Source organism: Gymnogyps californianus, chromosome 2 (genome assembly GCF_018139145.2).
Source record: "Gymnogyps californianus isolate 813 chromosome 2, ASM1813914v2, whole genome shotgun sequence".
In the NCBI taxonomy this organism is placed as follows: domain Eukaryota; kingdom Metazoa; phylum Chordata; class Aves; order Accipitriformes; family Cathartidae; genus Gymnogyps; species Gymnogyps californianus.
The window spans coordinates 141,984,302-141,999,203 of record NC_059472.1 but is presented as its reverse complement, the minus strand read 5'-3'; the positions used below and the strand labels follow the sequence as shown (position 1 = coordinate 141,999,203).

At 36.7% G+C, this 14,902-nt stretch overlaps 1 protein-coding gene across 3 annotated transcripts in view; it reads left to right on the top strand.

Annotated features, from left to right (window-relative positions):
- ANKIB1 (ankyrin repeat and IBR domain containing 1) overlaps window positions 1–10,571 on the top strand; it is a 102,545-nt gene extending 91,974 nt beyond the window's left edge. Inside the window, exons 14-20 of one of the 3 annotated variants that reach the window (XM_050891552.1) lie at window positions 14–80; window positions 485–630; window positions 1,307–1,485; window positions 2,036–2,087; window positions 5,346–5,439; window positions 7,085–7,218; window positions 7,569–10,571. In XM_050891552.1, the coding sequence (XP_050747509.1) occupies window positions 14–80; window positions 485–630; window positions 1,307–1,485; window positions 2,036–2,087; window positions 5,346–5,439; window positions 7,085–7,218; window positions 7,569–8,321 (1,425 nt within the window). In that variant the 3' untranslated portion in view covers window positions 8,322–10,571. Of the gene's footprint in view, window positions 1–13; window positions 81–484; window positions 631–1,306; window positions 1,486–2,035; window positions 2,088–5,327; window positions 5,440–7,084; window positions 7,219–7,568 lie in introns of all 3 variants that reach the window. The other 2 variants (XM_050891553.1, XM_050891551.1) reach the window with 2 other exon arrangements.
- Window positions 10,572–14,902: the final 4,331 nt, after the last annotated feature.

Sequence of the window (14,902 nt, the reverse complement as noted above, 5' to 3'; positions counted from 1 at the left end):
GTTCTTTTTCTAGTTAGAACAGCGCCTTCTAAAAACAGCCAAAGAAAAGATGGAGCAGTTGAGTAGAGCTCTCAGTGGAAGTAAGTATTTGCTGTGATCTATGAATTTGATTTGAAATCAAATCAACTCTGTTGTGGCTAAACCTTTTTTTTTTTTTGATAGAGCTCACATCAGTCTGCAGTGTGATGTGATCCCTCCAGTACTAGAATTCATAAGCAGTGGATGAAAGCTAAATGTACAGTAAATCTTATCTATTCCAAAGACTCAAGGAGAAAGTAGCATTAGTAAGGGAGAAGCTAATATTCTGTGCTTACTTCTTTTAGTAAGAACACTGTGTAGTCATTGAGAATTTGCTGCTGTTTACTTGCAAAATATTTAACTGACATGCACATAAATTTTATTATTTTGGAGGAAAACTCTTAGAGTAAAAGAAATGCTGACATCAGCAGGAAAATATTTTCACAATGCTTGTTTCATCTTACAGCTGAGGGAGGCTGTCCTGATACCACATTCATTGAAGATGCAGTACAAGAGCTTCTAAAAACTCGCCGCATTCTTAAGTGTTCTTATCCATATGGATTCTTTTTGGAGCCTAAAAGCACAAAGAAAGAAATATTTGAACTTATGCAGGTAATACATGCATATATTTTGCTTTTCTAGTGTTACTCTTTTTTTGTAATATTAGTTATCAGTGTCTTTTTCCTGGGTTTGTAGTGTAAAACTGATACACCTGTTTTGTATTTGTAACCAAGTTGGAAAATTAATGTATTTTTATTACTCTGTGACACAGTAGCTTTTAGTTCAATTTTAGAATGAATGAAAAACAACACTTTGCTGCAGAATGAAAGGGATAAGGACAGGTGGAAGGGGAAAAGAAGAAAATTGTTTACTGTTAACATGCTTTTCTGAAGATAATATTTTACCTTCAGTCTTCATCTCCTCTAGCTCCTCTTTCTTCTCTTTCCCTACTAATGTGTCTGACAAGTGGGTGGGGACAAAATTGGGGGAGTACCTGGGTGGCGATGGCATCAGCAGCAGGGGTTGCTGCCTCCTTTCCTTTCCTTTAGGGCCCCCGAAGATGGTCAATATGTGTGAGTGCAGGGAATCCCTGCTCCAAGCTGGAAGACAGCATGTAGGTCAGTAAAAGGGTAGGCTAGAAGGGCAGACATTTTGGGGTATTTTGGTATTTCAAATGGTATTTCCAGGAAAATGGATATCATTCTGCTCAGTATTTATGGTGTAGAGCTCTGCCCAATTTTCATTTCACTGTAAAATTATTTTATTCTGTATTTATTAACTATTGCAGACAGACCTAGAAATGGTCACTGAAGACCTTGCACAGAAAGTGAACAGGCCTTACCTTCGGACTCCTCGCCATAAAATCATCCGTGCAGCTTGTCTTGTGCAGCAGAAGCGGCAAGAGTTCCTGGCCTCTGTGGCCCGTGGTGTTGCTCCTGCAGACTCACCAGAAGCACCCAGGCGCAGGTAATCCAAAGAAAATACTGTGCAAGTCAAAAAAGTTCGTTGATAGCTGCCAAAGTGGGTGAATCTGCTGTCATTCTTTGACAGTGAGGTAAAGTGGAGCTGATAAACGTGGTTGTAAATCACCAGATAGTGACATTTTCTTGGACATTTGATCCTTGTGGAATTACAACTTTTCACTGAGGAAAAATGTTTTTGAGAATCACTGCTCTGTATGTTGCAACCTAAATTGCTTCCCCATTTGTAATATATTAATGATTACATGTCATGGCTTCCATTTCACTTTTTTCCTTCAAGATTGTCACTAAATCCTGGAACACTCCAAAAATCTATAAGTATTTGCTAAAAATATCAAGCAGTTCTGGAATAGTCAACAATTTAATTGTATGGTTTTCTAAATGAATTTTGAGGTAAGAGTTAAAGCAGAAGACTTGTTAAGTTTAGAGAGTTACAATTGCGCTAGTTTTTAGATGTTGATAGGTTTTGAAGCTCTGGAGGTTGTTCATACTTTGTTCTACTTCTAAACTTTGTGGTATATCTCTTCATTTTATAGCTTTGCTGGTGGAACATGGGATTGGGAATATTTAGGATTTGCATCTCCCGAGGTAAACTATTTCTTTTTCTTTTTTTAACTTAGTTCTGCATATTCTAGAAACACAGGTATGATCGCAATCTGCATGAAGAGCTTCCTTATTTTGATTCAAAGCATTTCAAGTTGGTTTAAGCTTACCATTTTTTTTATTTCACAATAGAAGGAAATATATGCATAGCTAATTGTGCAGTGACTCTAACCAATGCCTCTAACATGGATATAGTTATTTAAGATGGCAGTAGACAAGCTATGTTGTATTCATCATTTTCCAAGTACATAACCAGTTTTAAAATTGTGTATAAACTGGTGTCTATGTGCTGGGGAACCTTCAAGTAATAAATATATGAAATTGTGTAGATTACTTTTGAATGCAACATCAGTTCAGCAGAATTTGACAAAAAGTCAGAAATTTCCATCCTTCTGTAACAATCCAACAAAAACATACAGGCATACACCTAAATATTGTTAACTATTTGAAATGTTTCTTTTTATTTTTATGTATTGAAGCAGGCTGGAAATTGCATACTCAAATGAGATGAACTTCTGCTACTTAACCAAGAATGAAAATTATGATTTTTAAAGTGAATATTCCATAATTTTCAAGACTCTGCACTAAAATATGAGAAGCTTCCTATAAAGCTTTCCTTTATCATCTTAATTTTTATTTAATATTTTGAGTACATTAGATTAAAGCATTCAGTTAGGAAGGAAACTTCATTGCAACATTTCCTTGGTGCTGGTTTCTTTCTAAGTTGTCATTTTAAAGCAACCTGGAAAACTCCATGTACTTTTTCTATATATTTCCTTTGCTATTGTTGTTGGTGAGCATCACGCTGGTGAGACAATAGCTTGCTTCTCTACAGAAGATCAACTTGCTTCTCCTGTCTAGTTCCTCTAGTCCTTTCTTTTGAAATAATTCCACATTTGATAGTATCAAACTCATTGTGATGTTACTGTATCATCAGTGGAACTGGTTATGAGAAAAAGCTGATAAGAAATATGCTGATAAGCTGTTTAGCAGTAGGTGCCATTGCAGTCATGCTTAGATTGCTCATGAGTTTTTGTGATTTGCCTAAATGTGGCACTGTACAATGCAAGTTGGTTTCTTTGCTATGTAGCTATCAAGGATACTTGCAACCACCTATGCTAAAGGAATTTTGTAGAATTAATAATGGTCATCTTTGTTTATTTTAGTGAATTTCATTATAAAATTTTTGACATAGAGCTGTACTTTTACTGACAAGTAGTAGAATGTCTGTGTATACCAGATTATTACAGAAAACAAAATCTTCCTGGTTTTAGCAAGGAACACTGCTTGTTGTAGACCATTGTGTGAAACCATGATCTTTCTACCCAATAAAATTAAAACTCCTTTTGTTCACATGTATAAAATTGTTCCAAGTAATCAAAAACTTTTACCAGTAGTAATCAAGATATCTTTCTAAAGGTTAAAAAGCAACCAAAAATTAAATGGCTGTTGGTAAAATCTATGATTTTATTGCAAACAGATAAGAGATAAGATCTGATATGACTAATAAATCTTAGTGTTCAGTGGTCATTTCTCATTATTCCTTATCCAATTCATAGTTAAATAATTACATATTTTTAAAATAATTCAGTTATATTGTTTCATATCAAGATTTGATTTTCTGTTGTTTGGGGCACCACCTTCCATTTAGGAAATCCCTGAGCTCCCTAGGAGCTGGAAGAATATTTTAGAGAAGAATCACTTCATGTTTGCCCTGGGTTTTATGCTGTTCCATAGGCTAACAAGCATCTACTACTAACCACTGTTGAAGACAGAATATTGGGCTAAATGGACCTTTTGTCTGGTCCAGTACAGCTATTTTTATGTTCTTACCATTTTCATGGATCTTACATATATAAAAATCTGCCCACACTGATCATTTTGTGACTATTCTTTTTTGGCTTGCATATGTCATTATGCATAAGAACTTGGTCTGAAACACTTCATGGAAAGACAACATACCATCATAATACCATCAAAATTAACAAGGTCATTGTGTAAGAGAAATGAGACTTCTGGATTTAAATTTTAGAACGTTAGATGTTGAGAGGTTCTAGGATGAAGAGTTAATGTAAGAAAGGAAAGTTAATGGTAATGTTATCTTTCCCAAGTCATTTGGCCAAATGAAGCCTTTGGATTACAGATTTCCCAGCCTGGGGCTTAGGGAAGAAAATAGCAATATTCTTTTCCAAAGAGAAGAGCTAGTACCTGTCTGTGTATATTTATTACCTTGTGTAAATGAATAACTGAGATTAACAAGAGATCTTACAAGAGATCTTACCTACACAGTCAGGTTCAGTGTCAGCTGCACTAACCAGAAAGCATATCTGGAAATTTGCCTTCAAGCATAAAATTAGTCTCTTAATATTAGGAAAAGTATGGAAATCAAAACATTTATTTCCAAGTATTAAAATAATTAACCCTTAGGATGTTAGCTTGATGTGGCGAAAAGTGAGTCTTTTCCATAAATGTTATATAAACTGTCTTTGGTAAATACACACAACATGAGAAATTACAGGCTGCAGAAGTTCAAATTCGTATGGTATGGCTCGTTAGCAGCTCAAGTTAGGCAAAAATAGAGGAGATGTGTAATTCATGGAATAAAAATCCATCAAAGACTGTTCAGTAGAAGAGGATCTCAAAGACTGTTCAGTAGAAGAGGATCAGCTGTGGCTTAAGAAATTCCTGAGCCATAGTGTCCTGGAGGCTGGGAAAAGTATAACAAGTCCCGGTATACGTCTGCCAGCTTTCTATAGTCTTCCAAAGGTTATTTTCTACTGGCCATTGCTGGCAACAGGGGATCTGAGATAATCTATTGGTCTAATTCAGATTAATTGTTTTTATGTTCTAAAATCACTAGGTATATATTTATTAAAAAGTGTGTTGATGTGTGTATATATAAAGTTTGGCATCAGAGCTTTTAAAAAAAAAAGTGTACTTGGAATTCTTTAAAAAGGGAGATTGCAAGTATTAAAATGTTGGTAATACGTCAAGTATTTTTCTTTGCTAATTCATTATTTTATAGATTTAGGATTACCTTGGAATTTTTTTTTATTATTTATGTTAAGCATTGCATGATATAACCTGCAATTTATTTTTCTGAAAACAGGTGATTTTATAATAAACATATAAAATCACACATTTTTTATAAAAATGTGGTGCTCGTTACATCAGAAAAATACTACTGCATGCTGCCCTGTATTTTGTAACCTTTGGTTTATGCAGGAATATGCTGAATTTCAGTATCGGAGGAGGCACAGACAGCGTCGACGTGGGGACATGCACAGTCTGCTGAGTAATACTCCGGATCCTGATGACCCCAGTGAGAGTACATTAGGTATGTTCCTGCCTGAGGCTGTTTTTTTTCTCTTCCTACTTCAGAAACTGCTAGTAGTGACCACAGTGTTTGTTCTTCTGTGGATACACTTTAAAGAAGTTTCAGATACATTGCTGTATTTTCCAGGATACAACATAAAGGCTTATTTTTGCATTTTTGTATGTGATCTTAGAAGTGTTGCTGACTTCATTGTGGCTGCTCCTCTTTTTAAAGAGAAATGTGTTGATCTTCCCACTAACAACTCCTCAGCTGTTTAGAGCAGATTTGCTTTTCTGAAGAAATTTTGAAGGGCCCATAGTTCATATGACAGTCCTATCTATATACCAGCTCTTTTATGCAAATTAAAAGGACTAGTTGTGCATAAAGTGTGTAGAAGAGGGTTCCCCTGCTACAGGCATGCTGGCAGATAGTCATAAGGCTGTATTCCAAAACCCTGCTCAGAAACTCCTGTATTGGCAAAGACAGCCAGGAAACAAGTTGGCATGGGCTATGACTTCCAGCATGCTGCTCTTCTAAGCAGTGCTATGGCTGGTAGCACAGTCCCTTAAGGTCACTGTAACGTGGCTGTCTGGGCTGTCTCCATTCTGCCAGGAGCTTTAGCAAAGGTACAAAAATAGCTCGAACCCAAATCATACTGTGATGCTGTTTCTTCAGAGCTGCCAGTTGTGTGCTTGGTCTCTAAGCCATGCTGCACAAACTCTCGTTGCTGTGTCTCCTGAACTTTAGTCTTATACGTAGCTTGTCCTTTAAAAACAAAAGGAGAAATCCTTTACTGAGGAGAAATGAACAAATGCATTCTTTGTTTTAGAAACATTAAAAAGAATTTTGGTGAGCTATGGTCCTTCCCTGTTAAGCTGGTTAATGCAAAACCATCTTGTTAGTTTGAGGACTAGACTTTGACTGAACACTTGAATATTGTAGTGATGACCAGTGCATACTGTTAAAGCATGCAAGAGAGAATTAGTTTGTCTCACCTTATTTCATTTTGAGTTTTGAAGTGGAAAATACCATTTTCCAAAGTCAAGAGAGTTACATTTATTACAGATCAATTTTTCTGGAAACAGCATTTTACTTCTATTTTTTTGTTGGTTGTTTTAAGAAAACAGCAATGTCAGTGATTGTTCAGGTATACACTAACAGCTCTACTCTTAATTGTGCTGCAATGTTATGGTAAAATTAATATAATGTTAACATTACAGCTGAGTTGTTGTCTTTGAAAGAACAGAGAAATGGGCAAACTTTGGTTGTAATCCACTTGTAAATGCATCCTGCATTGTGTCCATGTGCAGTATTTTTCAGGACTTTCCATAAATCATGTATGTGCCTTAGAAGCACTTTGCCCCTCCTGCCAACGAGCTCATGCTCCTGATGGCATACCCCATCCTTTCAAAGAGAAGAAGAAGGGTATTGAGAGCAGAAAGGCACAAATGAACCAGGCAGTCACTCCTAAAACAGTGGGATGGGTGTTTTGCCACTAAGAGTTGGTGTGGAAGGAGTGTTTTGGATTATTTAGTTCAGAGTGAATGAAGGAGTAAAATTACACAGCTGGAATCCAAAAGGAAGGAAGAGATTCTGTCAGTAGACAACAGTGGAGAAGGCTTTCTCACTGGTTCTTCAACTGTTTTTGTTTCAATTGCCCAAACAGACACTCAGGAAGGTGGCAGTAGTAGAAGACATGGCACCTCCATGGTGAGTTCAGCTTCTATGGGTATTCTGCACAGCTCTTCGCTTCATGACTATACCCCTGTCAGTCGCTCTGAAAACCAGGATTCTCTTCAGGTATCTCCCCTAATCTCTTTTCCATTCTCTCTGCTTTGCTTGCCTTCCTCTGCTCTGCTTTTCTGTGTCATTTTGTGTCTCTGCAAATTTTCTTAATTCTTCGATGAGAAAGGGAGAATCTAGGACAACAAATTATACATTAACACCAGTAAGAACTGCTAAACAATCACTAATGTAACAATAGTCACTTTTTAAATTCTGTTGTCAACTGTGTCAGTAAAAATTGATTCTCATCAATGACATGTAGGAATAATGAATGAATTTCAGATTTGAGCCCAAATTACTTTTAATCCAAAATATATAACAAGATGAAAGTTTTATTCTGAAAGCAACCTTATGTATTTCCACAGGCTCTGAGTTCTTTGGATGAAGATGACCCAAACATTCTGCTAGCTATTCAGTTATCATTACAAGAATCTGGCTTGGCCATAGATGAAGAAACTAGAGACTTTCTAAATAATGAGGCATCTTTAGGAGCAATAGGTACCTCTTTGCCTACAAGATTGGACTCTGCTCCCATAAGTATAGATAATCCAAGAGGTGCTTTGAGCAGCTCTGAGCTGTTAGAACTTGGTGACAGTCTGATGAGACTAGGTGCGGGCAATGATCCCTTTCCAGCGGATCGCCTTCATTCACACCCCTGCAGCGATACAAGAAGTGGATTATACTCGACATCTAGTGACGCTGATTCCAGCAGTCAAGATCCCAATACCAATGAAAATCTACTTGGAAATATTATGGCCTGGTTTCATGACATGAACCCACAGAGTATTGCTCTGATCCCCTCAACAAGTACAGAAACGGATGAGGATTCACAGCAACCCAGTACTGAAGATGGGTCAGCAGGGCAACCAAATCTTATAGACACAGGGCTGGAGCCTCAGGAAGAGCATGCACTATTTGAGGATGCACTCAAAAACGAAGGCAGAGGAACCCAAACAGAGGAAAGCGCTTCTGAAGAAAACATTATTCCAGGTGAAATGGTATCACAAAGTGGTGATAATAACAGGGAGGTAACAAGCACCCTGGATGCTTCAGGAGATACTTCAAGTCAGACTCCTCAAACCTCAAGTGAATGGATTGAACATGTGCATCTGGTATGAATAAAAACTAAATCTGGAGTAGATGAATGGCAGTGACAGATGGTACAGTATGTGGAGTAAGCATTATGGAGGCTTTGATCCGCATAATTACAGCTCAGTTGTAACCACTGACGTAACAACGGATATTTAGGAGTTCTCTTGAATTGTAGTTCTTTATAATAATGTGAACCTTTCAAGGAATATCCTTTGCATTTAATTAGGTAGTACTTGCCTTCTTGCTCTCAAGAAAAAGGAATAAGTAGGTTGTATTCCACATTCCTAATACAATGCAGCATCTGTTTAGCCTTAGGTTGATGATCCTTAACTTGAAAGTACGGATTAAAGGCTTACACTGATTGTTTTGGTTGGTTTTCCTAAGAAATAGTTTATTCCATTTTTTAGAACTCATTCTTTCACCAAAATAACATTTAGCAATTCATTTGCGTTTTGTTTTTGTTTTCCATAACTTTTCCTTACTCACTTTTCATTTTTGTTAGCAGTGTGAACAGAGGTATTTAATGCTTCTCTTTAGTACTGCTCCAGGAACAAGTTTTAGGGGATATTCTTTCCCATTAAAATCAAAGATTTTTTCATGTCTATTTACAGTCCAAATGTGCCAAACTGTGAATAGTTAGCTGGCAGTAGCCTAACGAAACAGTGCAGTGTTACTCTATCAAACTAATCCCACAATTCTTAGCAGTGAAAGAAACCACTGGGTAGCATTGCTTCTCTAAATTTAACTGGCATGTGTTGCCATGGTGACTGCATTTAATTAAATGTAGCCTGTATCTTAAGTTAATAAAACCTAATGCTGCTGTTAAACAGTTATTTTAAATATTAAAATACAGTGAGTTAGCAACAGCTATGCTGTATTTTAAGAGACACTTTAATGGAAGTGCAATCATAGTTCTTTGTTTTCATAATTCTACAAAGCATTCTATGCACTAGTAGTGCAATTACTTTTAATGATAACATTTTATAAAAGTATAGGAATACAGAATTTTCATATGTTAGCCAGTCCCACAATTAAAGTTCGGATAACACATTCTGCTCAACATGTTACGGTGCCTTTGCCTAACCCAACTGGATAGTTGCCACAGTTAAACAAGTAATTCAAATTCAGTGTCTGTTCTGGAGTAACTATGCTATTAATTGCAAAGACCTCCATAAAACCACCCATGGCCTTGCCTTTACAGTAAATAACTAAATGTTCAGTCAGTGTTTTTGCATAAACAAAACACTGCTAGGTATTTGTTCAATTGCACAATATTCATTTGCTGTGTGATTACTGTTTAGTGTAAAAAAAAAAAAATTTTAAAAAAACCCACAAAAAACCCTTTTCCTAGTAGTTGTACCGTGAAAAAAAAATACTGGTTTTAGATTTGCTTAAAAGCATCAATCTACAGTTAGTGCGATACAATGGTACAGTATGTAATTACAACTAGAGTAAGTTGTTGAAATGGCTGTTTTAATTACATATAATCAAAACTTGTCGTAACACGAGCAAATTACATACACTCCATTTTAAGTTTTGCTTAACTGTTACCAGAGATTTGTTGATATGTTATAAAAGTTTATTACTACTGAGTGTGTATAGGCAAGTGTCATGATAGCAAAGTTTATGTATTGATTACTGTGAGTTCAAGTGAGTGTTTTGGTAACTAATTCATGCAAATCCAGCTTTTGAACCTTGCAGTCACAAGGTTCATATTAGTAAAAAATGAAATAAGACTATTTTACCCTTGCCCCATAAAAACCTTGTTCATTTTGCAAGCATCTTTAGAGAGAATGGAATAGAATAGTCTCAAATCATTTTCCAGTTTTTCCTCTAGCCACCCTACTCCTGACGTAATCATGAACCTTTGGACATCTTTGAAAAATACCTATTTTAAATTGTTCTATGGTATAAAATCCTTCAACTAAAACAGTTCTTCATGAACTACCATCATGAATTGGTCTGAAAGTTGTTCAACTCACATAGCTTCCTGGAATTGTAATTTCTGAATAGAAAGATTCTCACAAAAAGATTGTGTATTGCATTGAGATGTCTTGCAAAGTTACAGTAAGATACATAAGAGTGCTCTCTGTGAAGATAGTGAAGTTTGTGGGTTCTGGTTTTTTGTAATTTGGTTAGGTTGTGCAGTATATCCATTGTTTCCGTGTTACTCTTATGAGCATGAAATTAGCCTATTAAATTTGTATTTTCTTGGTACTTATTTTAACACCATAGTCATTGACTTTACAATTCAAAAATAAAGTTTGGCAAGACTATTTTGTAAACCTGTTAATTTTATAATGTAAAAAAATTACTCTAACCTTGAATTGTTATTTGCACTTTCATAGTCTATACTTGATACATTCCCACTTTATATACAAGTAGGATACTACAACCGTGTAGATGTTTGGCCAAATGAATGCTGTTAATAATATGTAAAATTCTTTGATTAAACATTTATTACTTAAACTAATTCCGTCTGTCTCATTACCTCTTAGACTTTTTGTAGCAGATTCTTAAGAGTGATGACAGAGATTTTTAGGATATGTTCAGTGCTGTGCCAGATTAGCTGGGGACCATATAGTAAGTTGAATGTTTTGATTTGTAAATATAAGGTACATATATTCACTAAGCTTTGAAAACAAAATCTAAAATAGACAATTTTGTCTTAATTGCTACAGCCATATTGTGCACTTGTTTTTTGCGGAGTAATGCCTTGTCGTTACAAATAGTGGTGCTAAAGAGAGTGGAAGGACTAATTTTTGAGGAAGATCCTGTTAATTAGTGTTACTTAAGTGCCACTTAATATCCAGTCTCTGTTGTTACCAGGAAATTCCAGGCTGCCTCTGTTATGTTAACAGGCACTAAACTGTTACAGTAACTTAATTAGCTTCCTCCAACAAGCATGCCAAGATGCTGGAGAGCTGCTAAAATCTAATGCACAAAGTTGGATTAGTCATTGCAAGGCGCTTTCCATCACGTGCTGCTGTGGTGTCACTGCATATGCTGCAATTAGCACGTACTGAGTTTTATTAAGATCGTGAGTATCACAAGAGAGATTTTGGGTTTTATGGCAGCTAGAACATACTAATAGAGAAATTTAAAACATACTTTCTGAGGTGTTTAAAATCACAACAACATGCTTCAAAAGCAGACACCCCCACAGCCCAGTTTTAGAGATCTGCTTATCAAAGCCAATTTCACTATTACCTTCTCCTCCTCCTCTTCCCCTCTCCCAGCACACACAAGGCATCCACTGGAATACTCACGGAGGCTGGTAAGAATGGAAGCCAAACATGGCTTCCATGGGTTTATGGGTTTTTACGTAAGAATTGTTCACTACATAAGAATGATTTACCTTTACATAAATAGTTTTACAGAGTATTTATCAGTTTATGAACCCAGGTGTTTTTCTGTGAGCAACAGTGAACATAATTATGCAAATTATTAATCAGTTATATTTTGGCCACTGCACCTTCTGCTCTAATTATCAGATCAATTTTATTTATAATAATCTATTTGAAAAAAAGGTCTTCCTCGGACACTAGCATTTTTACTCTGCAAATGCCAGTCAGTCTTGCTGTCTGCATTTTTTAGCACGGCAGTCCATGTAGCCAACATCACCTCTAGGGATGCAAACAAACAGCAATGTCATATTAATTAGCCAGCCAAGATTCACTAATGCGATTGCAAAGAATACGAGAATTTATACATGTTAGAGCAGAAAACTTTACATTCTGCAATTTAAAACAAAACAAAACAAACTTATTTTGAAATTAGTGGTCTTTATTTTCTGTTCAGGCATCTGGAGTTTGAAGCCCTCCTCCTGACCATGATGTCTTTAAGCATAATTCAGCAGCAGGCACTACTTCAAATTCCAGTTCTGGTTTTTGGAGCATATACAGACAGTGTTATTGAGCACAGCAGTCCAAATTCTGCTTGGCTGTAATTTAGCCATCCAACTCCATTCTTCATGATTTGAGATTAATTCTGTCCTGGAAGGCAGAAGAAATTGGTAGACTCTTTGATGGTCTAAGTAAAATCCACATTTATTGTATTTGCACGAAGTGAGCACAATATACATGGCACAGAAAGAAACATTAGGATGCAGACCTTTATGGTGTATATAATGTTTATTCATTATACAAGGAGATGTACAAGGTATTTAGATGCAGTAACTTCCCCTTGATACACAGCCAGTCTTGATGGATTTTTGCACTTTTTGCTACCATATAGCTCTTCTCCAAAGTCGTGTTAGAGATTTAAATTAGATAAGCGGGTGAGATAACACCAGAGATGCACTTTGAATAGACTATCAAAATACTGAAGACTACTGTTCCAATAGGGCATAACCTATTTGTAGCTACTGTTAAAAAAAAAAAGGACAAAACATTTTTCATAAATGATCTTATTCTGCTCTGTAGACTCTCATTGGAAATCTTTACACTGAAACATAATAGCAATTTGTTACGTAAAGAAAATATGTCCTTACAATTTCCTGTTACATTGCTATTTTCGTGCTTGTCAGCCCTTCAGGTTTTGCTTGGGTACAGGGCTTCTGCTATATCAACACAGCACAGCAGTCCAGTTTCATCTTTGAAGAAACTTCAGTGAACTCAAATAAGGATGAGTGTAGTTCTACATTCCATTGTAATAACAATGTAGAGAAAGGTTGAAGTTCACTAGCAGAGCCAGACAAGGAATAAAACAGGGACTGTAGGAAAAACTCCCAGACTAAACCGTGGAAAAATATCCTAGGCAAATTTGAACTGGTTGCAGAATCCAACAAATAGAGCAACGTGCTGCAAAGCTTCACGGAAAATGAGGTATGCTCACAATTGTCTCACGTACTCACAAGTACACTTGCCATTGCAGGATGACACAAAGAATGCCAAGGACACAGGTGCTAAGATCAGAACCAGGAACATTTCAGGTACTATAGTAAGGTCCCACTGGAGATAAATGAAACTTGGGCTCAGTTTACTGCCTGCTGTGGCAGGTTCTTTGACTAGTGTGAGAAGAGACAAGAAGTCACAAAATTATACCATGAGCCTGCCACCTTTCAGGAGTCTGGAAAGGCTCTAACTACGCAGTTCCTCAGAAACAGGGACCCCCCGTGTAATATAGAGAACTACAGCCACGGAAGGACTTGAGCACCGCTTTAAAAAACGCAGCTGGGGCTGCATCAGAAGGGGCAGGGGGGAGGTGCCTACTCCAGAGGAAAAGTTCATTGAAAAAAAAACCATACAACGACAATCCCAAGTAACCTGTTAAGTGCAGCTGACTGACAAGGACAAACATCTCTCATGTTTTTGAAATCTAAGTGTAAAGCAGTTATAAACTGTCAATAGTAAATAACAGAGGTTGGTTTGCACTTAGTATGAAATCTTAACCAACTGGCAGATCTCCTTTATATATTTTGACTAATTAAATAAAAAGAAAGTCTATGTGATTAACAAGTTAATTTACATGCATAGTGGGAATGTGTATGTTGTGCCTTCAGGAATCAGTGTTGACTTGCAGCTGTCATACTGGCTTATAATGGAGACATGAAAACATTCTTTAAGGAAAAACATACATAAAATGAACTTCGGTACTCACAGTTAACAGCAGTACCTACTTTTGTCACTGGTGCAAAGAGAGAGTCACAAGTGAGGTTGCACCTAAGGGCCACATCAGTGTATCAGCATTGTAAATGCTAACAACCAAGCCTAAAGTATTTTTACTGGTGTGCAGTTCAGCTGGAAGCACTAATTCAAATCCTGTTCAAAGACTTACATCAAAACTGCTCCAAGATCCTCAAGAACTGTCTCAAATGAAGCAGAAACAGTAACCTGTAAAGATAATCTGTTAAGCAGAAGGCCTGCACTACAGGATCCCAGTTTGCAAGACGATACAATAGTGAAAAACTCTCAGCTGTTACAAAAATAAGTTCTGAGAGCCCAGACTGACAAAATATGACAAGTGCAGAAATACTAACTTCTGTTAAAAGCTGTATTTTTGCTGTTCTTGTATCACAGAAACATTTTAGAGTACAAATAAAGTAGTTTGAGAGACAGCTTTAATGTGCTTTAAAAGAACAAAGTACTTGTGGTCGTGATGGTATCTCTGCCATTGCTTTACCTAGCCATGTCCCACAGAGCCAAAAAACGAAGACCTCACAAAATCTGGCATTAGTTCTTGGCTCTACCACACACTTAAATGCATAGTTAAGACCCAGAAGTTGCAAAGATAGATGTATGCTACTTGTGCAAGTAATAATTGTGCAATACGTTTCAAGAATAGCATCATTTTTAGCTATGGGAATTAATAAAACCTGCTTTTCTCACAAGAGACCTAATAAGTACAGAACCTTAGTACAGGACTGTGTGGAAATGCAAAGCGCACCAGTCAGATTCATACCAAATTACATGCATTTACAGCGCAAATATTTCTGGAGAAGCACTCCAGGTGCATCCTCTGCAGCTGACTGGAACAGTGACACACAGAAAATCAGAATAAAGGATTCTTCAGATGTGAGCCAGCAGGCTATAGGGTAGCAGTAGGAAGCTAAGAGGAAGCAATGCAGTTAAATCCACTGCAGAACAATTCAACTACTTAAGCAGGA